Source organism: Triplophysa rosa, linkage group LG3 (genome assembly GCF_024868665.1).
Source record: "Triplophysa rosa linkage group LG3, Trosa_1v2, whole genome shotgun sequence".
In the NCBI taxonomy this organism is placed as follows: Eukaryota; Metazoa; Chordata; class Actinopteri; order Cypriniformes; family Nemacheilidae; genus Triplophysa; species Triplophysa rosa.
In genome coordinates, this window is record NC_079892.1 from 7,193,027 (window position 1) to 7,217,823 (window position 24,797).

A 24,797-nucleotide genomic window follows, 5' to 3' on the forward strand; every position below is an offset into this window, starting at 1 on the left:
TCTTTCAAGTCCCCCCCCGTTTTGCTGCTGGCGTCAAACTTTAAGGGCCATCGTGTGTGCGTTTGCTACATGTGTCGCTTGCTATCTCGCTCGCTGAGGCACACAAAGGTAAATGGAAGCTTAACATCCTGGGAAAATCTCAAACAGACTGAAATTACCTTGATCCAAAGATTCCTGCTGCATCTGAACCCATAACACTCCACAATAGAACAGCTGACACAGATAAAGGGGAAAACAGATCAAGACAGAGTAGAATAAAAGGAAAAAAGGAAATCCTGAAGCTGATGTTTTATAGTTATTGAGATTTTGTTGTAGATCAGGTTCTCGAATATAAAAGCCATGAAGTGAATTGATCAATGTGTGACGTCAGTTGTGATCAAGCAGCACCTCCCCATAGGACAGGCCCATGGCTCTGTTTGGGTTTACTTAAGAAGGGTGGAGGTTGTTTTGGCTGTGATGCTATTGTGTGAACTGTTATACTGAAAGGAAAAATGTTAGGGATTTGTGAAATTACCGCTTTTAATGTCAGACACAACAGTTGGGAGGAAATCACAACACTAGGAATGTTGAGCTCGATTCTGGGAGCTGTAAACTTTGGCTTCATGATGTTTCTTGTTGACACCTTGTTAACCTGCAGTTCTCTTCTCACATCAGAGGTAAACAGAAACTTTACAACATGTCATTTAAATGCCCCCCCCAACGCAATGCTCTAATTCAAGGTCTGCAATCAAACCCGAGATCTGAGAGCACCAAATTCTACAGAATTATGCCATGGTCAGACTTGACTTTTAGCATGCGAAATTGGTTCGGACGGTGGTACGAGAATGGGCGGGAACGATTCCGCCATGTTTTACATTTCCTGTACCGAGAGGTCATTCTGTTACGTTTTGATCTTCTATTGGTCACCTATTATTCACCGAACTTGAACTTTGCTACGCAGCGAAATATCTGCGGATGGGCTTGCGTTTCCGGTTTGACACATTCGTATGCGTATGAATGGAAGTCAATGGAATGAAAAGTCAAGTGTGACCGCAGATTTAACATCAAACTATCAGTGTGTTGACATTTACTCTGTTTTTATGTGCTGCTGTATTCCGCAACTGTGCTCAACTTGAAATCATCAAATCTTGGTACAAAATATGTATGCCTATAACAGTCAACAGTCATGTTGGCTAGTACGTGTAAAAAATCCCGTTATGACACATTTTAATTCTTTGAGTAACACCGCTAACAAGGAAATGTATTTCAAAGAAAATGTATTAAAAGTGGATATTAAATTGATTACTGGTTAAATAAAGAAAGAGTGTGTTTCATTAAGTTGCCATGCAACTTGACAAAACATATCACAATTCTGTGTCACTGCATTTGCATTCACTTATCTGAATAATTCATTGATACAATAAAAAATTGTTTAATCGTACCATGGCAGTCAAACATTAACAAGGCAGAAAATACTATAAAAATGATGAAGTGAACGTCATCAGGTAAATTTGAATAAAATGTGCTGTGATGGATGGATTTGGAATAAACAAAGAATACAGCAAACTAGATCTTAAGTCACTGAGAGAAAAGCAGTTTCTAAAGCTGAATGCACCTGTTTGTGAAGTGCTACTTTGTGAATAATTCTCTGCTTTATCATGAGCTCAGCATCTTGAGCTTCTGTTTGACAAAATATATAATTTTTTTTACCTCTATAAAGGTAACCAGTAAATGTTTTGTGCCTAAAATAAGACCCACAACAGAAATACCATAAATACACTACTGCCTGAAACTTATTTTATCAGATCTGATTAGGTTTAGCTTGAAAATGTTTGTCGTTTTTGGAACAATTCCAGACTTTTTCAGATATTTATCAAATTATACCTCTGTTCAAACGGATTCGATTCTGAATTTCTACTTTCCGTTTCCTAAAAACATTCTCTATGGGATGCCTGAAGCAGACACAGCTAGTGTGACCTACATGAGATCCTCACACCTTCTTGAATTTCATTAACTGACTCATAACTTCATAACTAAACAATTGAACAAATAAAACATTCACCTCACCCATCAGGCTGTGCTCTATAAAAAACATTTAACAACACTTATGCTTTTACTTAATTTCCATGAAAAAGAATATTCATGATTTCGGAGTTTATTTTAGGAAATCCTAAAGGTTTCTCTGGAGGGAAATTGTAGAACACCTTGATCTGATACAAAAACATATATGTATGCTTCCATTCACTGCTACCCGCAATGATAGGGTTAGTGTTACATTATACACATAATGGACTTTTCATTTCATCGACTTCTAGGACTGCGAAAGATATGCTAGGTTTATACAGAGCTATACAATCGTTTGCCCATGAATAATCACACAACAAAAGAACCTCTTTGTATTCATGCGTTTCATTCATTGCTTATAGACCATTTCATCGGACGCGGACGCGCCTGACCCCCAGTTAACTTCCGGTTTGTGTTTGGCTAGTGTCTAATAATATAACTATTTATATTTTATTTAATATATGTTATGACATATATTAGAGAGACAAAAGTTACGGATTGCAGAAACCATAAGCATGTTGAAGTAATGATTACATTTACAATTAATGCAGTAAAATTAATTGTAATTATGCAGTTTTGTATATTGATTCAGAGTTGGCATCTAAGGGTTGTCAGATGTTATTTACAATCATCTTTAACAATAATTGCCATGGATCAAAAGAACCACCTATTAATTCATACTGTATATGCTATATTTTAATATAATTAAATAAAAACAGAAACGCAAAATGTTCATGCTAAATGAAACCAGATCAACTATCTGTCTGACACGGTTGCAGAAAGCAGTAGAAGCACACCCATTCTTAACTTTCTGCTCTGGTCTGCATTTAGGGGAAAGGAAGCCATTTTTCATCCATTACCTTTGGAATTCCTTCACATAGTTGAGGGGCCAGTCCACATCACAGGCCGGCACTCACCTTTCAATCACATCTCTGCCCTAATCACGTTAGCTCGTTTATAATCACATTGCAATTACTGACAGGAGTGTGACCCTTGCTTTCCGCACTCTCAATCTAATACATGTGTTCCATTGAAGACATAGAGATGCTTTGTGTTAGAGAAAGGGGGGGGGGTAGCGAAAACAACTCTGACATGCTGCGTCATGCAAAGGCTATAAAAAGGGATGCAGGCTTTTTCCTGGATCAGTCGGGAGAGGATAGCACTATTTTTAGCGACTATGTGAGGCAGGGGGAGTGTAAACAGTGGCTGGAACCAGACCTGTGGATGACAAACAGTCGACGGGTCTGCTGAAATCTTTGTGGGTCAGCTGAACAAAATCTGTCCAGAGCCTGCTGGGATAAACCAGAGTCCCCCATTTCTTACATTTACCCCCATTTCTTTCTTCCCATTCTCTTTTTCTTCCTTTCTCACCCCCTGTATCTCCTGGAAGGTAATCTCCATTACCCTCCTTCCACGCTGATTCAGGATTCAGAACTGTCTGCTTCATTCTTGGGGTGCGAATGCTAAGAGGCCATTGATGAATAAGACAAACTCTGCTGGGGATGTGGGTTGAGAATGCCTCTCTCCCCCCGCTAATTTCTCCAGGGCTCGACTTCCACACTCTGAAGCTCCCCAGCATGTCAAGGGTCAGACCCCCCCAGACCTCCTGACTGATGGGTCAACCCCCTGACTTCCCCACCCACCCCTGCTCTCTCTCGCTCTAGAGCTCTCTATGAGAATGCCAGAGAGGGAGAATGGACAACAAGCTTCTAATGAACTGGGGAGGGACCAGTCTGGATCCCAGTGCTCGGTCATAAAAGATGCCTCGGAGAGACCAAAAGACTTCTAAACGACGTCTCCTTCCACGCTGCTTAGCTTGAGTGGTTCAGGAAGTATGAAGATAGTGAATAGAAGCAGTTATGAACAGACGGGCTATGGAGAAAGGCATTCCTGATGCAATGCGGTGACGGCAGTAGAGCTACCTCTGAATTCCTCCGCAGGGGTAAAGCCTATGCTTCAAGTAGAGAGCAAGGGAATGCATTATGATCTTTAGCAGTCACGCCATCAAAGCCTGAATCAGTTGCCCTTAGTCAAGACTTCGACAGCACAATAGTAGGATTGAGTCTAGGGTCCATAAATGAGGTCAGATGGGGAAAAAAGTTAGTTCTAGAAAATAGTGCAGTTCTTTAAAGTCCTGTCACATGTTCCATCAAATGTATCATCTAGGTAATTTCGTTACATGTATCCAATAAATTAAATTGAGAAAGTTATAGACCAATCTGCTCAAAAACATGTTTATTTTTAACCAACAAAGTTACAGATTGCAGAGAGAAGGCAATATACGCTGCATCACATGATATATGGTATCAGAAGGGCAAGGTTGGCGTTGGCTGCAAGTATGTAGACCATCTTCATTGCCAAAAATGTATACCCAATAACACCTTTAACACAGACAGGCTGCTGTTGTCGTCGCTCAGGGTGTGAGGTCAAGCATTTCCTGTTTCTATGAATGGTCGCCATCATTAGAATTGTCATGCTAAGGCACTTTCCCTCCCCTCCACCATTCATTGTAGAGTCATATAAAGTCAGACATCTCTTTCTCTCTTTCTATCTTCCCCACCCACCTTCTCACTTTAATAGACCCACGCTTGCGTATACAGTACACGGCATTCATTGCTACATTACAGAAATAAAAGTGCAGACACCGAGTGGCTCTCAACTTGACCACAAAGCACAAAAATGCTAGATTCCCCTCAGGTTTTCCTTAACAGCGTCCCTAGAGGAGAATTTTGTCAAATGCATGCGGCGAGACGTTTTGTGTTGCCAATTCACCCCACAAAGCGTCTAGTCAAGTTTGAGTTTTTCTCCTCTCTTCACTCCTTGCCGAAAACCATCGGTCTGCTTACTTCTTAATGTCGTGGAACAAGGCGCTATCCTACCCACACCTCCTCTTCATGCTTAAAGAACATGCAAGACTAGTTGAAACCGTGGTGCCAAATATGGTGGGCCAGGGGAGCATGAATCAGTAGTGTACCAACAGGTTTGGCTTCCACACCCTGTTGGAAAATAAATACTTCATAATGACTGCTTATTAAAACATGAAACGCTGGTATGACCGAAAGTGTGCATTCCGCAGGAAATCCATAACAAGCGAATACATGTTCTCTCATCAGCCGTGACATTTCAAATACACAGGGGAGAGATCAACTACATATTTACAGTAGGTCAGTGACCGCAATGAAAGATGGCAAAGTAAAAATGTCACTCGGGGCAAATGAAGAGATCACCATCTTCAAAAAGGAATATGAGCAGACAACGATTATTTGATATTGATAAGCATAACGCTAATAATGAGGACGAACTGCAGGCACATGACCAATGGAAAATGTTAATAAAGCAGTGTTCATCTTTCTTTCATAAAAGAAGAAAAGACTCGCTAGCCCCCCTGAACCCCCCCCCCACATGCCCACCCACTCACTGCTCAGACTCTGTCTTGGCCCCTGCAGTCTGCTGTGATATAGATTAGGTTTCAGCTCTGAACTTGCACAGGCTTTGCTAGAATGACAGGAGTGGAAATTTCGAAGAAAAGAAAGGACAAGAGCTAAAATAAAAATAACAGGAAGAAAGGGGTGTTTAAAATGCTGAGTAGAGGAGTTCGGTTATTATTGGAAAAAAATCTAAGAGGTCATTCATGAGCCTGAGCCAAGCTATGAGGAAACTGCTCTCGTGTCTCAAACAGTTGGGGGATCTGGCCAAGCCCTCCTTCAGCTGTTGTTCCAGGCCTTGCATTTATCACAGAGGCATTTCCACTAGAAATTGAGAGACTCTAAGAAGCCAGGCGATCTGTCCCGTGTCCTCTATACCTACAAAAGGCATTACCATGAAAGAGGACCTTGTGCGGGGAACTCCTCAACTTGAAAGTCTCTAACAGCTCAGGTATAACGACCATAAAGCAAGACAAACTATCTGACAACACCTCTGCAACAAATCTACATCCTGTACAAGATCATGTGAGAACTTTGACGTCGGTAGACTGCACCCTCAAGCCATTCCACATAGTTTCCCGTCCCTCCCCCCTCAAAAAAAATTCCTCACCTTTAAAAAAACTCCGGGTGGGGGAGCTCTGTATTCGACATTTGAAGGGTTAATGATTATCAGAGCAGAATAAAATGTCTTTTCAGGTTTCTGCCATCTGTCAGTTTCATGGACAGCCAAGAAGGAAATTGGGTCTTTGGCCCAAGAATAATGAGCTGCTGAAAATTATTGTTATAGATGACCCCTCAACTCCGTCCTCATATGGACCAAATCCAACTGCACTAGCTTCAAACAATCAGAGATAAATCAATTGGGTGTTATGAGGAGAGGGAGGGAGTCACAGGTAATGACATCCGCCATGCTTTAGAATGGAGGTGCTGGGAATGTTTTCCTGAGCCTGGTGTCTACTACCTCGGTTGCCTGCACACGATTATCAAGTGGTGCTAGGGCCCCTCTCAGAGCATTAGACTCGAGGAGTGTGTATGTTTTGTGTTGCATTAGGGGCGATGGATGTTCCTCAGACAAAACAGCAGATAATATGGTGGGAAGCAAACGTGTCTCGTAAGACGCATTCCACGATGAGTTATGCACGCATGTACTGCGCAACGCATTCACATGCTGTGGTCTGTAATGCACCAGAGGTGCATATTACAACTTGTTAAACATTTACATTTAACAAAAAAATGCTGTCAGGTTAGTACGTTATGTTTATGCTTGACACAGTGTGTACACTGCTGGTCAAAAGTTCACATTTTCTAAGATCCTAAAAATCGTTTGATCAGAGGGCACAAATGCATGAAAAAAAGTGAATAATCACAAAATAATTCCCATTGTTCTATTTGTTTATTCCATAGTTTTGATTTACTATTATTCCAAAATGTGGGGGGATAATAAAGAAAGAAAGTGCCCCATTCTGACATCATGCTATAAAATAATTAGAGATATGATTATAATAGGCACAGGGGCGGACTTACCATTAGGCAAAGGTAGGCAGTCGCCTGGGGCCCCCGAGCTACCAGGGGCCTCCAAAAGCAAGGGGTGGACTTAACCAATAAGCCGTGTCAGCAGCCACCTACAGTCCCAAGTAATCATCCAAATAGTCGGGATATCCCATAACGTTTTACGTTATTACATCTGTACAAAGGCACTGCCCCCATTATAGATTAGAGTGGACCATTCCATTAGCACCGTATATGCGCGAGACGAGTTCGACACTAGCTAGAGAAAGTTAGCGAAGCGGCGGAATTAGTAGAACTGCCCACAGCGAGAGTGTCACTGAGTGGTACATTAGCTGCTAAACGAAGTTAAAGTCGCAGGGAAATAAAACGACAAAGAAACGCAGCTACACCAGCGGCGAGGAAAAAAGACGATTCACAAAAGATTGTTGCCAAAGTTTCCCCACACAAACTCCACCGCTTCTCCTACAGCAGCAGCACCTCTCTCTCCCGCCAGACGCAGCACTCTCCCGGCCACGAGCAATGATAATGTGCCAGTGAGTATTTCTCCATGAACACCGACAACACCGTTATAATGACTGACGACCAAAACATCTGTCAAACAAAGAGCGCTGTGCGCTTGGTAGGAGGCCAGTTCAAAGGTAGAAAGGTTGTTTGACTCCGCTGCGCAGACCGATGGGCACATTAAGACAATATAATAACGTCAGTACAGTGCTAATGATTCATACTGTATGCACTAGTAAAGAAATTTGGTCACATTTAAATGCACGAAAGGTCGTTAACCCCAACAAAACACACGGAGAGATGGCAAACTTTGTATATAGTAATCCCAGTTTAGGGTTTTTCCTGCATAAAGAAAGTGGAGGCGGCCGCCTCAGACTCTCGTCAAAAATATGTGGAGTGTCTTCACAAAAAAACAGATTGTCATTTGTAACTGCAGTTGCAGCATTACGCCACAATAGAGGCGCTGTTTCGTTACCAGCGCAGTGAGACGCTGAAGAGTTCAGTAAAATAGCTATAGCTATTAGGAGCTGTATTAGCTGTGTTTCACGGCTGTTCAGATGTTTTACATTAAATTTTTTGAAAAGGTGTTCTAAATTAACTTGCTGTACATCATTCTAATGTTTTTAGTTGTGAAGTTGTCTCGTTGAATCAGCGTTATTCTGTACACAGCGAGTGCGCCAGTATGAACGCACATTGCGATCAGAAAGACTCGCAAACAAATGACTCCTTTGAACCAATTCGTTTACACATACTGTAATGTAAGAGATCAGTGAATCGTTCAAAGCTCAGTGAACTACAAGGGAACGTATGGTGTAAATGAGCTTTGCTCCTTTAGTTAGACTGGTTACTTATGGGCTAAAAAGTCTTATAAAAAAGGCTCATATTCTAATTTTCAACTTTTCTGTTTGATTGAATAAATGTAATGCTTTATATAACTTTATAAGCGGGTTGCACAACCTCCGCCTCATTTTTAGCCAGGAAAAACCCTGCAGATGTATTCTATGGGTTTTCCTATGTTTTCATTTGGGAATTTATCTGTGTTTATTAAGCTTAGTTTTCCCCTGTCACTTTGACTGGGGGTGAAAAGTTTTGTGCTTTGAGGAGGAAGAAAAATAAGGGTTGCAGTAAAGTAAAATGGCGCATAGTTGGGGCCCCCATACATGGATTTGCCTAGGGCCCCCAAATCACTAAATCCGCTCCTGAATAGGCATCACACAGCTGTGAAAAAATACAAATAGGTTATATTCTTTTAAGAGATAAGAAACGGATGAATGTGTGTGAGGTGGCAGTTTGTCCTGAAGCACTGATGCAAATCAATGTCCTGAGATGTTCAGAAACAGATCAATCCATCCGTTATGAATGAGTTGAAACAACTTTGGTTTGTGTATTAATTCCAAAGCAATATGACACATCTTCCACGGATCCTCTTATCAAACAAGAATGTCAACTCCCACGCACTTATAATTTGGAAATCCATTACCCACCCAACACCTAAGTGTTGTTTTATTTCCACTTGGTTGTACATATATGATGCTTTATGAGGACAAGTAATGTCTATACACTATTTATAGGTTTATCTGCTGTATGTCATGACACAAAAACAGATGTTGCTGAATAAAAGTGAAAACTCAGTTTTTAAGTGGCATCTGTGACCCTGCATACACACTAAGACAGAGGCCCTATGCACTTCGGACAGGAAGCGCGGGCTGCATAGCCAGTGCATCTCACATCAGTATGAGTTATGATGTGCCACCATCATCTGCCGGGTCCCAACAGCTGCCAGGACAGTTGTTGAGCAGTGGGGCAGCGGTAAAGTTAGAAAAGACTGCCACAGCGGACTCCTCCCGTATCAGAAATAATATGGCTAGTATCTCATACAGAAATCTAATGTATGGGCATATGTAAACAAATAAAATGTAAAGAATGTAAAGTATGTAAAAATAATAATAAAAATGCAAAAATGTAGACCATGAATGCACTGTAAGTAGCTTTGGATAAAAGTGTCCGCCAAATGCATAAATGTAAAGGTAAATACAGACATACCAATTGCCTCAAACTGACAATGGAATTAGAAGTACAAACATTAATGTGAAACCATACGTCTGAATGTTTCAATTGTTTAAAATAGATACATTTTTGCATATTCTATTTATCACCCAACATAGCTAATATATTTTAATGAGTTTACTTTACTATTACTCAAACGTTTGAGGGAAAATACAGAATAAGGCATACATGCATACATACTGTATATGATTATGGCATATGTGTGTGCGTGTGTGCGTGCGTGTATATGTATGTGTATACATATACATACTGTACATATTTATGTATATATGTATAAGAATTCCACTATTTGTTTGAGACATATACTTTATGCTCAACTAAAGCAGACAACTACAGTACAGTAGAAATGACCTTCACCCAGTCCTTTTCCCTATCTAACAGGAACTGGGGACACAAGGAGAGAGAGAAGGGGAGGGGGGCTGCTTAGCACAAAGACGAAGCCTGGATTAAGTCATGAGTAGCAAACGACATAGGTTGGATTTTTAACGGGTGAGATCACATCCTCTTCTCTGAGTGGCTAAGAGACTCATCCTCAGTCAGACAACCGAGTGTTCGGCATGCCAAAAGGGACATCCATTAGGAGGACAGCGGCATGTGGTCATGCACACACACATTTGCATGTGCATGCACACGAATGTACATTAACTAAATTATTAACTATAACATTAAGTACAGTATATATTTCAATTAAAACACAAATGCACGTACAAACCTATTCAGTATGAAACATTTAAACCGAATTATAAATGATGCGCACACACAGTCAAATCTATGGGACAGGGGCGGAGCTACGGTTCTAGGCCCACTGGCCCACCCAGATTGACAGTTGGCCCACCCAGTCAGAGCCAAAAAAAATATTTTTTACATTATTAAATATTAATTTTAAGCTTAATTCTAAATTTGAATTGTATAAATTAAATAAAAAATGTAATTGTTTGTTCATTAATAATAATATCCAAATATTATTAAGAATGTGCTCACGTTAAATCAGTTACGTTACGGCCGTTACGCTGCGCACCAATATCGCTGTCTGTAGATTCTCTTTCAATGATCATGTAAACTTGGCTAAACAGCTATCCATGGGGCAGTTTTTAAAAAAACCACGTCTAGAAAATGACGCTGAAGAAACACACCGACGCACCTGGAAATGAAGGTGAAATACAAACAGCAACATCCAATGAGCCGAGTGCTAATGGCAGCATTTGTATTCTGGCCTCCCCTGATATTCTCACTCAGCCGGCTTCCGAATCAGTAAATCAAAATCGTCCACAATAAACATGCCATATTTTGTAAAGCATGCAGACATTTTCCTGAGGTGCACACAGAGTCTACTTTCACAAGAGACCTTTATAAAAATTGGAAACGCCTACGACAGGCCTGTAACAAACATGAGTCAGGTAAACTGCGCTGACTTTTATGCACCGCAAACCCGTGGGACCGTGTTAAATCGACTGCACAGTGATGCCGTTTCATTTGTAGAGCGAAGTTTATTGGATTTCATTTGACGCCACAGTGGGACAGAACACTGGTCCATCAATTTTTCTTAAAAATTACTTCGGTTGAAAGGGTGATGCGAATTATTCCGGCCCACCCAAAATTTTACAGGCCCACCTATTATCTACTTTCTGTTTCCGCCTCTGCAATGGGAAGCTGCGCACAGACATGCTGCAATTGACCTATCGGTAAGCTCCGCCCCCCTTAGTTACTGTTGCCAACTAGGGCAAGCGACCGGAGTTCCTAATGTCTTTCAATGGCAGCTGTCAGTGAGAAAACCTTGTCTGAAGTTGTTTTTGGTACATTTTGGACACACTCTGTCGTCGAGGAGAATTGAAGTGGGACTTAAATATGCCATGGAGGGATATATAAATGATTTTAAAATAAATATGGTGGATAAAGTCACCATGCAATCAAACAGGAAAATTGTTTTACACAGTGTTGCAGTGATTATTATAAATGGTTTATACTTGCACACCATTATTTTAAAAAAATTCATTTAAACTTGTAATCTTTTAATCAAAAACGTTAAGCTCCTCTCCCTCTCTCAACAACAACTCTTCACCACACGACGTCAGCAACAAAAAAGAGGTAGGACTATATGCCAGTCCAATGGCCAGGCATTTTTAACCCTCACCTCCAGGCCCAATTTACAACAAACCAATCAAAAAGGGAAGAGCAAAATAAAGCCCCGCCCTACATTTGTTTCTAATTTCAGAAGTCTTTTCACTCGGATACACGTCACGATACGGAAAAGAAGTCAATCGCAACTTCCGTTCCATGGTGACTTTAAGCGAGGGTTTACAGATCACAATGCAACCGTGAGAAGCCTCATGTTACGGTCGTCACGATCGCAGATGACAACATCTAGGATCAACTGTGCATGTACCGCAGGGTAAGATTAAATTAATTTACATTTAACCAGTTGAATATGGAGAGACACTGAAATGTAGACCTTCGTTTATGACCTACAATGTACATACTACAACTAGTTTTAGCCAGAGATACTGAAGCACAAGATGACATTAACGATCTTGCAGATGGAAACTATAACTTAGTGAAAGTATGACAACCAGAACCAGTTTTTGTCTTCACTGGGATTGGAGTTGAATCGGGTTACTGCGTCCACATTTAGCTATTTTTGTGTGGGTTTAGGAAATTGAATAAAATAAATTTCATTCCTCATCCTCCCAGGACACCTGGAATTAGTGTTACAAGTACCCCCAGTCACATCGTTTTATCATGTTTGTTACATAAAATACCATAAAAGCGATGAGAGCTTCGGATCTTACAATCTTTCTCTATGGCGCTGAAACCTAAAATTGTTCAAGTTCCGGTCCCCGTGCAACTCATATTCAACTGCCATTGGCCCATCTGCGTTCGAGGGGAGGGGCTTACCGATAGGTCAGTTGTTTAAATGTACAACACATGTGTGCGCCTGAGAAGTTGGCACAAAGGGACAGGCAAGCAGAGTGTGTCTGAGCATGTGTGTGCACGTGTGTGAAACTGTGCGCATAAGTAGCCTGGGAGAGCCGTGAGGTTACATAACTGCGCTACAGCGGGGCCCCCTTGTTCACTTCCATATGGGGGCACCAAAGGTTTCGCGAGCAGTGGTGTAGTTGGGGCCATACGCACGCATACGCCGTATTCTTACTTTTTCCACAGCGCTGTTTGCATATAACGACTTCTAAAGATCTATATTAGCGTATACCCACTTGTTCTACTGCTTAACGTCTCCAAGCTGCTTTTGTGGTTGCTTTCCCTTTAACTGTATCGCGTTCACAATTCGTTCATACAATTGGTGCATTTCTTAAGAAAATACACAGTATGTCTTGCAGCCCCACCTCCGACAACCACGTCAAGCCCATCATCTTCAGTGTTGGCAATGTGGCAGCGAGGAGTTCGTCCTGTCGGTGACTGAAAGAGTCCAGATGAAGCCGTCAGGTAATATTGATAAAACTGCTCACTTTTAGTCAAAGCTGGTTTAAAGGGCACTCACCTGCAGTGGCTACTCGCATCTGTTCCGGGCCTCCGGCTCGAGAAAGATTGACACTGAATTCACGGGTTCTCTTGCGCTGCTTTATCTCTTTATGATATTGCAGGGCAAAGCGAACCTTTGATATCCGTCACAACTTTTAATACTAGCTTTCTTTAAATGACACGCGATTAAATGAAACAAAGCACTTCCATAGCCCTACTGTTTAAAATAGCACAAGTCAGAATCCTTACATTTTCTCTGTATCCTCATTCCCTTTACAGTCGTTTTAAACCTCCTCGTTACATTTATTCTACATTTAAAATAATGCAGTCTGTTTTTTACCACAACGTTTACTTCATACATTAACATCTTCCCCTTAAATTATTAACAAGTATTGACACAGAGATGGCAGTGATAACAAAGTTACATCTGTATTCTGTAAAATCTTGCATATGTTTTTACGTAATCTTGTATATGTGATGTGTTACAAAGACGCGATGCTTTGTAAAAATATTGTATTGTGGTCAACAGTACTGGCATAGACCTGTTTTTTTCCAACCTTTTTCCACCAACTTATTTTTTCCAATTCTATAACTTCATATTCAAAGCATAAGTGAAGAATTATGCATAAATATTTAACTAAAATAATTGTCATATGTTACTAGAAAAACAAACAAACACACTGACCCCTGTCTTTTGGCCATTTGAGGTCGGGGTTGTGGTTGTATAGTATAGTACACCACTTTTTTTAGAACTACACCACTGTTCGCGAGTCCCTACAGTGTTCAGGGAGCAGTTAAGCCTTATGTGTGGCTTTCTTGTGAGTGTTTTAGCACAAGCCTTTGTTACTGCATTGGGAGTGACTATACATTTCATGCAAAACCATATGGCGGAGTCACGTTTGAAATGCACTCTTACAAAGATGTGGTAAATCTATAGTATTTCATTAACTACCACAGTCCTTTATTGTATACCTTGATATTCAATTTTATATATTAATATTGTGCTCCGATTCCAAATTCCAAAAGTACTATCATGGTACATGGCCAAAAAGTTTGGAAGTTTAATGGCACCACATCTTAAAACAGTGGTGGTACAGCGTTACTAAAAATTAGGTAGTAGCACAGCTTGGTGCTCATATTGATAAATTGGAGAACTCATTAACACCACGCAATAGACCAGGCTGAAGCAGTCCCCCCATCCCCCCCGCTGCTGTCGGAACTAACCTTGACCCTCCAACAGAGAGAGGATACGGCACTAGACTCACCGAGCTGAGTGGAGATGGTGCACAGATGGAGATATTCTCCACTTACAGTCTCAACACTATAAGGAAATCTAAGACAAGGAGAAAGATGAGAGAGAAGGGTAGAAAAAAATGACCTCAGTGTTTTGTGGGAATTTTCCTCCCTTCCTTAAATATTTCCTGTATGCCCTCGGACGGGTTGCCTGTTTTTAACCCCCCAAAACCCTCACTTTGCCTTTCACTTTGGGGGGCCCTCAGACCCCCTCAGCCGAGCAGGGAGCTTTCAGGGTACCCTGATGGATGCTAATGGGGGACTCTTTCATATCATTTTACAGGGCTGGTCTTTGATCTGCCGGCTGGCTTGCTCTCCACAGGCTGGATATCCACGGAACATGCAAATCCCCCCACACAAACACCTGTGAAAAAACTCCAAAAGCACGAGGGAAGAATAGCAGAGCTGGCAAAGAAAGACGAAAGTTCATGAACGTGAAAGAAAAGAATGAGAAAGACATTGAACCAAAAGGAGAAAGAGAGAGAGCAAAAGAAAGCCAGAGTGAAAGAAAGGGACTAAAAAGACAAGGGAAAGAGTGCAAAGAGAATATGTCAAAAAGGCAGGGACCAATAAGATGCTTTTGGGGGAGGGTGGTGGTTGGTCCCTGAGGCGGATGCGTCTGCACTGTTGAGACTTAGGAAGGAAGAACTGGAAAAGAAAGTCCCGGTAAGGGAACCTCGTCATTAGCACACAGCAGCCACACTTTGAATGGTGGTTAAGTGTGGCGACAGCTGGAGGCAGTTGATTGGCTGAGAGGCTATGGAACTCGTGCTTCCTGTGGCCAGCTGCTATACCCATGGCCCCAAGTGACAAGGGTTATAATTGATTACTATCTGGCAGTTCAGCGGAGTGTACAGAGTACACAGACCCGGTGAAGTACAGTACAGCTGGCTGCACAGTATCCTCTCAAGAAAAAATGAAAGAGTCTCTCTTTCTCAATCATTCTCTTTAAGGCATGGCACAGCACGTGGTCCGGCACGTCTAGCTTTCTACAAGGGTGTTTGTCTACTGTCCTCCCTTTTGAAGGAAATGGACTGCACACAAGTGTACTGAATAGTACTTAACTTCAAGGCTTTAGGTTTAGGTGAACGGATTGCTTGCAGACATTGCCGGTCAAACCAGAGCCATTTCTCTTGCGTTGCTGGAGACCTTCCTGTGAGCTCAACCCTCCAAGCTCCGCGTTGCAAGAAAAAGCATAAAGGGCTCTTGTGCCCGGCTGAAGACCTAATTCACTTTATTAGTTTCACTGCTTTATTAGATTCCGTGCGAGGGGAAGAGGGAGAAAAATTTATGTACGTTTCTGAAGTGAAAAGGATATTTTTGTAGCCTTTTGGAAATTGAGCCTGATCAAAGCCTCCTGGAAGTCTAGGGTAGGACTGGGCTGCGGTGCTGTGAAAAGGAAAGATAAGTGTGCCTTTTATATGTTTCTAAAGCTCTTAACCTTTCTACTGTATCTTCTTTCAGCTTTAAGTCTATGATGTCATGTTTTTGGGTTCTTGAAAGTAGGAAGGATGAAGGCATCTTTCTCCAGCACCTCTTTGTACTGCTGGAAAGCCCTCTTCAGGACACATCCGCAACGATGGCCTCGCTGCATCCAGGGGGCAGGAAACTGCTCCGGCCAGATGAGAAAGAGGAAGTGTGAGAGGAGAATCCTTGCTGGATAGGATCCACTCCAATGGGTCCCACTCACCGTCGCAGATCCTGAATGGAGAAGAGAAGTGTGACAAAAAGAGAGCACAGTTAACGTAGCATCACCCGTTGTGTCGCAGAAAGACTTTTTTTAGGTGAATTCTTTTGTAGCCTGAGCCCACTTTACCAGAAATGGAATGAGCACAACAATGCAGACGGCTAAAAGGTACATGTGGTGTCACTTTCTGTGTTTCTGTATGACTACGGGTGGCAGGATGGAGGCCCTTCACCTTAGTGGAAACAACTTTGAGTAATCTTTTTAAAACCATGCAATGAGTACAGCAGTTTCGCACCCTTAAATCAAATTTCTCACTAGCCCACACTTACAAAAAATCAGACTTGGTGCCTGAGGGATTTGCTTCAATAGCGGAAAAACATAGCAAGGTCACGGTTCTCAGGGTGAGACACAGAGACAAGGACAGAGGACCCAAATGCAGACAGCGGGTAAGGGGTTAACACAAACTTTAATAATAACTAAAAACACAAAACAAGGACCCATGTGGGGGAACATAACAAAACATAGCAACACGGACAGGAACTAACTAGACTGAAACAACACTTGAATTCAATACAAAATAACTAAACTACACTGACAAGACAGGAACTCACCACATATGACACACACACGACAGTACAATGATCCAGCACGAGACAGAAGACACAAGGGCATTATAAAGGGGATAAATCAAGAGGGGACAGGTGCAGGACATGAACTAATTAACAAACAATAACGAGGAGACGAAAGGGCGGGAAAAAAGACGCCACACCGGAGAGTGGAAGACCAACAGGGACAAAACGTCACTCTCCACATAAAACAAGAGGTTCTATAATGGTTCTGCCACTAGGTCAAGAGAAGCAAGACAAGGTGGGGCAGAACCATGACAAGCAAGCTTTGATTTAAGCTCAACATGTGCACATTGTGTACCGTAACTTTGCCTACAACTTTGAACAATTCTGAGTGTTTTGTTTTATGCCTTTAAGAGCAAGAGCGAATCAAGAAAGGGTACACAACATCATTTGATTTGTTGTTTTTCTCACGTTCTTCCTTCCTAAATCCCTTGGTCAAAGGTTTAATGATGGTGCGAATGGGCTTGAAAAAGGACTTTCCTGGATAAAAACAGAAAGATGTAGTGAAGACTTGATGACTACAGCTTGAGCAGAAGCATCAAGACAGAGATCACGGCTTCGTCCCAGACTCCTAGATGGTGTGTCATCCTCTGGCTCTGATTGCAGCTGAAGGTAATTTTTTGGAGAGGAACCAGGGAGGGAACACCCCGGTTATTTCCGAGCCCCACTTGTTCAGACAAAGCATACAGAGAATATCAGCCTCCTTATGAGATGTTTTCCTCAGAGACAGTGTTGTCAGAGCAAAAGGACACTGCGTACCAGCAGAGGGTGAGGCACATGGACGGATAGGGATGATGTGATGACAACTGTGATCTCTTTTTAAACACTGAGTTCTGTTCCCACAACGAGACTGAAAGCAGGAGAGAGGAACTTCACGGAACATTTCACGGTCATCTTTTGCATCATAGTCATGTGAGGTTGCCTGATTTCAAACGTGATGAAGAAACAACAGAACAACACTACAAAGGCAAAGGTTATGGTTTAGTTAAAATTTCAACTCCGATAGGAAAATGGTTTTGTTTCATGTTCTTGCATAGCTTAAATGAGGGAGAAAACTGCATTCGTTATCTACTTAGTATCAGATGTTTCTCTAAAATAAAGTAAAAATATTTAAAGAAAAATGTGACAACTACTGAATACAAGCAATGCTTTTCTCATACCAGTTCGAGAAGGATGCTCAGATCACACAGCAGTTTAAAGAGTACATTTTGGAGAAAAAAATCTTTTGAGACACCACTGAGATTTTTTCAAAAATCCTGAGAAGGCACATACATTAATACATCTAGAGAAGGCACTAATATACTGTACATTGATATAGTATAGAGCTATACAATTATGTGGATAACAAATCTCATTTGGCTTAAAAAAAAATACTGTCATATTAAAGCCCCATTTAAACAATGTTGCAATCTCTTCTGAAACTTCTGAAGGAGGCATGTGAAATTACTAGGCTTGTTTTCTCAAGAGAAACAATTGTAGTATAAAAAGAATTTGCTTTTCTTTAATCTCACTACTGAGATAACAGAGATATCATAGAGATCTTGTTTTTGATTTTTTTTATTCCTATGCAGTTACATGCAGGCCCCCGTGTAGTCATCACTGTTTTCATTTGCCTAGGTTTTTTCGTGGTGCTGGTGAGTTATAGGTCTTTGCTTGCATCTGCTCTTAAGAGGAACCTAAAAATACCCAGTGAGGTAATGAGAAAGCCTCTGCACTATTTACATTTTAGTGAGTTAGGCTTTAAGAAGAGTCTGCTGAGAGAGGTGAATCTGCTAGATGACTGAGGGGGAATTTTTTCAATGCTCTGCAGCGAAACACATACACGGCTGAGGCTAAGATAAAATAGACATGCAGTGAGAAAGACATGAAAAAATAGAGAACAGACTTGGGCCGAGAGCAGTCATAAAGTGAAAAACAGTCAAAAGGAAAGGAAAGAGCTAGAGAGGAAGGTGCACAAGACCGGAAGACATACACAAACACGAGAGACAGAGGTCACAAGAGACAGAGAGGATGAGAAAGACCATGGCCTGGTTCGAATACTCAAAATATCCGTCTTACTCGTCTTTTCTCCTTCATGAGGGTTGATAGACGCAAGGGCTGAAACAGAGAAAGCAAGATGGCGGCTTTTGCAGGCTATACTGTTGACTTCAGCTCTCTTTATGTACACAATTCCAAGCTAGTTTAGTGTTTTGTCTTGTTTTTCCAGTAATACCTAAGCCTACTTAAAACCAGGAATGTATCATTTTTTAAAGGTAAAAATACACAAAACACTGAGTCATGTCTTCAGAGAAATTAAGACACAGCCCACGTTTTCAGACATGCTTAAGGAAAGTGAAGTGAAACACCTTTGGATGCTGTCAGTGCAAGCGCTTCCTTTAGAAAAGTGAGATGAAGACCATAAGCATAGAAACGAAAGAAAATCTCAAGATTAAAGAGAGAAGGGAGTGAGACAGAGCCAGCGGAAGGGGAGATGTAAAGGCTTTCAGGTTGCCGTCCCTCCGGACCATGACGTTATCTTAAGATGAGCTTGTGATGGCTTCTCATTCCATCCTAATGGCCACATGCCTCCAGATAGTGAACAGGATGGACAGAGTCCCAAACCTCCCGTAGTGCGCAAATTTATGAATGATTGGGATCACAACAGAGGCACGTGGAAGGAAGTACCATGTTTGTCCGCGACTGACTGGTGCCCTGTTACGGTGTCATTCGCCTCAGATGACACCTCTTTTTGAACGCATTCCTCTACCCATTCCATTTTGCATGCTACATAATACTGTGGGAATGCCAACCACAAGCAATAAGCTACTGAGGTCAAACATAGCCAGATAAGGTAAATATTGCAGTCATGGACTCTGTAGTCTAAACACAAAACCGAGGAAGAGGGAACAAAGACCAGCCATGGTAAATTAAAATCCACTGCCTATCAGGGCCTGCAAACTATCTTAACTGATTTTCCTTAAAGCTGGAAACAATTTGCAAGGTCTTGGGTGAGTAAAGTAATAGTGTAATACGGGCCTGATTAAGCCATTAAAGGGGTAGAGGACGGAGTTTCGATGGAAATGTCCAAACACAATGAAGCACAGTCTATTCTCATAGCATGCTGCGTTCATGTTGGCAGATGAGTCATTACGTGACCTATGCACTCTTCGGGCAAAAGCAACGCGGTTCCAGCTAACGGTGGTACACTTTCACATTCCTTTAGTCCAAATTATGTCAATCACTCCCCCGTTACATCCACTCCCCTCCCCATCCTAAATATAAGAAAAGAGAATGTTTTGGTCTTATCAGCAGGAAATAGCATTTGATGAAATTACACTCCTGGGCCAGAGCATGAAAGTGATGGCCAGGCCCGTACACTCATTACAGGGTCCCCCGACGTGCGGCCTGCCCTTGATCCTCGGCCGGACCCTACCAGGAACGCGGAAGGTAGACTGTGCCGGGCCGACAGACCTGGGTGGGCTCGCTGCTTAGCCCTCGCTCGGGGACATGTTTAGCCATCAGCGTGGTAAGTTGGTATGTACGCTGGTGCTCTTGTGCCTGTTAGGGGACCGATGGCCCGTCCTGCCCAGTGGAGCCCATCTCAGAGAGATACTGAACGTAGCTGGAAAGGGCTTGTATACTATCCAACATCAATCTTTTCTGGTTGTATTACACTACAGGTTAAAGGTTTAGGGTCACTTTTTTTTCATTTTAGGACATTTTAATACTAAATCATCAACACTACATAACTAACCTTAAACAGATCAAAATAGACATCTGATAGATGTGTGATGAGATCTGTAGTCTCATCATTAGAAACCTCAAAACATTGGTGCTTTTTCTACAACTCAACTGTTTTAAACGGCATTAGAGAATCAGGGTCAACACGTGATCCTTAATTGATACTTATGAATGCTGTCACGCATGCATACGCTGGGGCTTTCCCCCTTGGTAACCATAGAAACCCAAAGTCATCAGCACGGCACAGGCCATGGGGCAAAGCTGCTGATCTGTTTCCGATACTCAAGCGTTTCCGATACTCGAGCGCTTCCTATACTCACGTTTGGGATTCGATTCATGCGCACAATCGCAACGCTCCACCTGAGAAAGTCGCCCACACCCTTGCTTTGAGCGCTGATCCCTGGGACAGACTTGTGGTTATAATGCCTGACAATTCCTTAGCAATTGAAACCCGTACTGACACTTCAAAAGCTCAAGCTCAGGTTGCTGTCTTCTATGCATTCAAGTCACACACCTCCGCTGCTCTGGCTTTATGCTGAAGATACAAGATACTGCACGCTCGTGTTTGGGAAACACGCTTTCCACGCGATCTCTCGATTGATTCACTGTTGAGTTTTCATAAGGTTCTATAAGTGTATAGAGAAGCATATTAATACTACAGACAACCCAGAGACCTGAAACTGTATCCTTTATCCTCAAAGACTAAAAACAGGAAGTTATCGATTTGACTTTCCGCTGTTTGCAGAAGGTGTGTGCTTTCCCTTTTGGCGATGGGATGTTATTATTTTGATGCCAAATCGGGTCTTACTCCTACCCATGCTTTGACTATTTATACGGCTGCTAGAAAGGAGAGCTGTCAGAGCACCAGCAGCGGTAACATCTTTTACCTCTGAAATGACTTTATTACACAATTTGTGCAATAATGTTACATAAATTGCTGTTAACACTTAATACTTAAAATAGATACAATGTTGCATGTAATATACAGCTGCAGAAAAATTTAAGACCATTCCAAAGACCATTTTCAGTTTTTCTGAATTTATTATTTATACTGTAGGTATGTGTTTAGGTAAAATTATTTTTATTTTATTCTGTGAACTACAACCAATATTTCCCCCAAATTTCAAATAAAAATATTGTTTCTATTTGCATTTATTTGCAGAAAATGAAAACTGGAGAAACGGATCAAAATGACAGAAAACAAACTCTGTATTTTTTTTCAGACCCCAAATACGGCAAAGAAAACAAGTTCATATTCACTTTTAAGCAAACCAACAGTAATATCTCTAGCTGTATTTAGGAAAAGTGATTCGAGTGATAACCTCAATGTTAGTTCATGTTTGCTAATGCATTTACTAATTGTGACATTTACTAATTGTGCATTTAATAATTCAAATAATGCATTTAAAAAATCATATTTATATCAGCAAATATGCAAGTTTATCAGTAAAACCCCATCTGGTTTATACTGTATGTCTTTGCTCAAACTATGCCCCAATGTTACAGGTGTGCTTTTTTTGTATCAGTTTTACTTTCTAACTTCAGTTTGAACAAGGGTGAAAGTGAGCCTTGATCAGCACTCCTGCTGGCCCTCGTGTAATACATCACAACACTGCAAGGCCAGAATCTTTCTCCTGTACAATAAGTCCCACCATCACTGCACCGAACTCAAAAGTTCTCAGGGGAACTCACTGTATCTAACCGGAATTGCCACACAGGAACTGCATGCGCGTGCGGGTCTTGTAAGGCACACGATCTGCATCCGCACACACGGCCCACATGAACACAGAACCAAGCTGATGGCCATGGTAAGGAGGAAAGAGAATAAAGTTGGTTGACGCAAACAGATGCATTCACACAGCTGCTGTGGAAGATGCTGGTGGTATGCTGAAGAAGTGTGAGTGTATGTGTGTGTGCGGTAGCAGTTGCTCTGGTGATGTGGATGTGCCCGTGCAGCAGTTCTCCCTCTGTTAGATGACTGTGGTGATCTGGTGTAGACAGTGCAACATGCAGGCAGATGTTTCCTTCATTCAGTCGCTATGCACTGACAAACAGGGAGCTAGATATTCGCCTTTGTGTGTTTGCGTATTGATGAAAATGATGAAATTTGTGCCCCATGACCTCACTGCAATCATGTGAATTTTTTTAGATCTAAGACAATAAATGAAACAATAGCAAAGACAAATAAGGCTGTCACAAGATGGTCTTATCTGTTATTGTTACATTATAGTGATTGTTTAGGTTGTTTACAGTATTGTCACAATTGACAAATATTCAAATAATTACAATATGTGACAATTATTTAATGAATGTGACAAAAAACAGACAATTAATCATCATAATTGCAATTATTTATGAGACAATTACTTGTCACCAAATTTCATAATTCAATCAAATAAAACAGAATAAATAAAGATTAATTGACTATATAGTTATGTGATTTGGGGGATTTTCCAGGAAATATTACTGGATATGTGATTAATTGCAATTAATTTGAAAAATTAGTCAACAAATTATTAATCTAATAACATCTGACAGCCCTAATTTTGGCATGTTTGTGTATGCTCATGATGTGAATAAATGACACATTTTGGAATGTATATTTGAGTGTGACGGTACTCTGGTTCAACATGGTGGCAAAGACTCACAAGAAAAGCATCCACACAGGAAGTTGCCAATGTTTACATCTGGGCTAATCCTTGTGGAACAGTGCACCCTATTTTAAAGTCAAGGTGTAAATTGAGAAAAAATACTCAAAATGTCCCTCCTCTATTAAAGCACACATGACAGAAACCTAAACCGTGTTAAGAAAATTTGCAACCCTATTAATTGCAACCCTACCGTTACTGTATTTAATGGAACAGGAAGTGATACAGGCTGGTTTCCAAATCTGACATTTAAAACAGTACAAGCAATGAGACATAATCTAATGAGACAGATGGGTCCAATAAGCAGGAGATTGGGTGGCATGTCTGAACCGCAGGGAGATGTGACCACTGGGAAACATACACTAAAGAGGAGAACAGGCAACCAGAATGGAGCGGGGTTTTAGAAACCAGCTCTCTAGAGCTCAGCTGTAGCAGGCAGCTGTATCGACCTGATCCCAGGAACTGAAAGGGTTCAAGTGTGTATACTCATGTCAAAAGTGCCAAGTCGTTCGTTTGCAAATGAGACGCAAGCACCAGCACACGAACACAATTAGATTTTAGATTACGTACTTGTGATTTTTTAAGATACTGCATTAAACAATGCTGGATTAAAGTTTGAATGAAATCTTATGAAAGATGCGTTAAAAATGTACGAGTTTAAAGAGCATAAATTGTTTTATTTGATAAGAAAATAAACTTACGTCAATAAATAAATATGTAGTAAATAAACCAATTTTTTTTAATCAATGCTGTGTATCATCAACAAACTGTAGTTCAGCATATCGAGACAGAAGGAGGGGAAATCCGACAAGAATGTGTTAAATTGTGTTTGCAATAACTACAGCATAAAACACTGATGTACAATTTTACCAAATTCATTACCACATGTGAAAATTTTACCTGTTGAAGACTAAACTATAAACAAAAGTAGCAAAGTTAGTAGCTCATTTTAGTTACTCCACAACGCTGTCACATAGCTATGGCATTTCAACCTATAAGCAACTATAATGCACAGACAAATTAAAGTAGCACCATCTTTACTACAATTCAAACAGTGACTCTTAAGCAGACGTTTATTTTGTTCCTATATTGGCACACAGACAGGAACTGGCAAGGGGCTTTGTGCCATATGTTCCACCTCTGTTTTCTACACCGAATTCATTTGATAGTTATGGACAGTTATGAATTTACAGAGAATAACAGTACAAGTAATGCAAGAGGACATGAAGGGTTTTTGTAATGAATGAGATTTATAAATAGCATGGAAACCCCTCATATGAACATTTACAGGAATTCAACTGTAATTCAGGTTTCAGTGGTTCGACACAGTTAAGTATCAGATCATTTGTGATACTGAAACATGTGTTCATGGTAAAACCACTGGCCAATGTGCAGGTCAGAGCCTAAAGGTCAAAGCCTTAAAAAAGGAAATAGTGTGTTTTGCCAGTGCTTTCAGATTAGCAGTTAAATATTGATAAATATAAACCTACTACAATATGAATTTAGAACGCTAGCAAACATTTAAATATAGATAATGAATTTAAATAGAACATATAATAAATGATTACTATATGTAACTGTGAGGAGACTGGACACTGATCTAAACCTACACGATTTATTCTGAACTTGCGATGCATCCATTGCTGCAATATCTGAGTCTAAATCACCACCACAAGAATATTTGCAAACCTGAAGTTCACAGCTCATGCAAAAGAAAAGTGAAAATGCCATTGTCAGCAACACCTGTTCCTTAAGACGTGACCCTATACACATGTGCATTTACTGAAATAATGAGTTTCAA

At 41.0% G+C, this 24,797-nt stretch overlaps 1 protein-coding gene across 2 annotated transcripts in view; it reads right to left on the reverse strand.

Moving 5' to 3' along the window:
- Positions 1 to 24,797, reverse strand: part of ccnd2a (cyclin D2, a) — a 134,986-nt gene that overhangs the window by 23,892 nt on the left and 86,297 nt on the right. The window contains exons 3-4 of one of the 2 annotated variants that reach the window (XM_057330442.1): positions 15,847 to 16,013; positions 12,884 to 15,701 (exon numbers count right to left, since the gene is read on the reverse strand). In XM_057330442.1, coding sequence (XP_057186425.1) covers positions 12,884 to 12,910 — 27 coding nt within the window. In that variant the 5' untranslated portion in view covers positions 12,911 to 15,701; positions 15,847 to 16,013. Of the gene's footprint in view, positions 1 to 12,883; positions 16,014 to 24,797 lie in introns of both variants that reach the window. The other variant, XM_057330441.1, reaches the window with a different exon arrangement.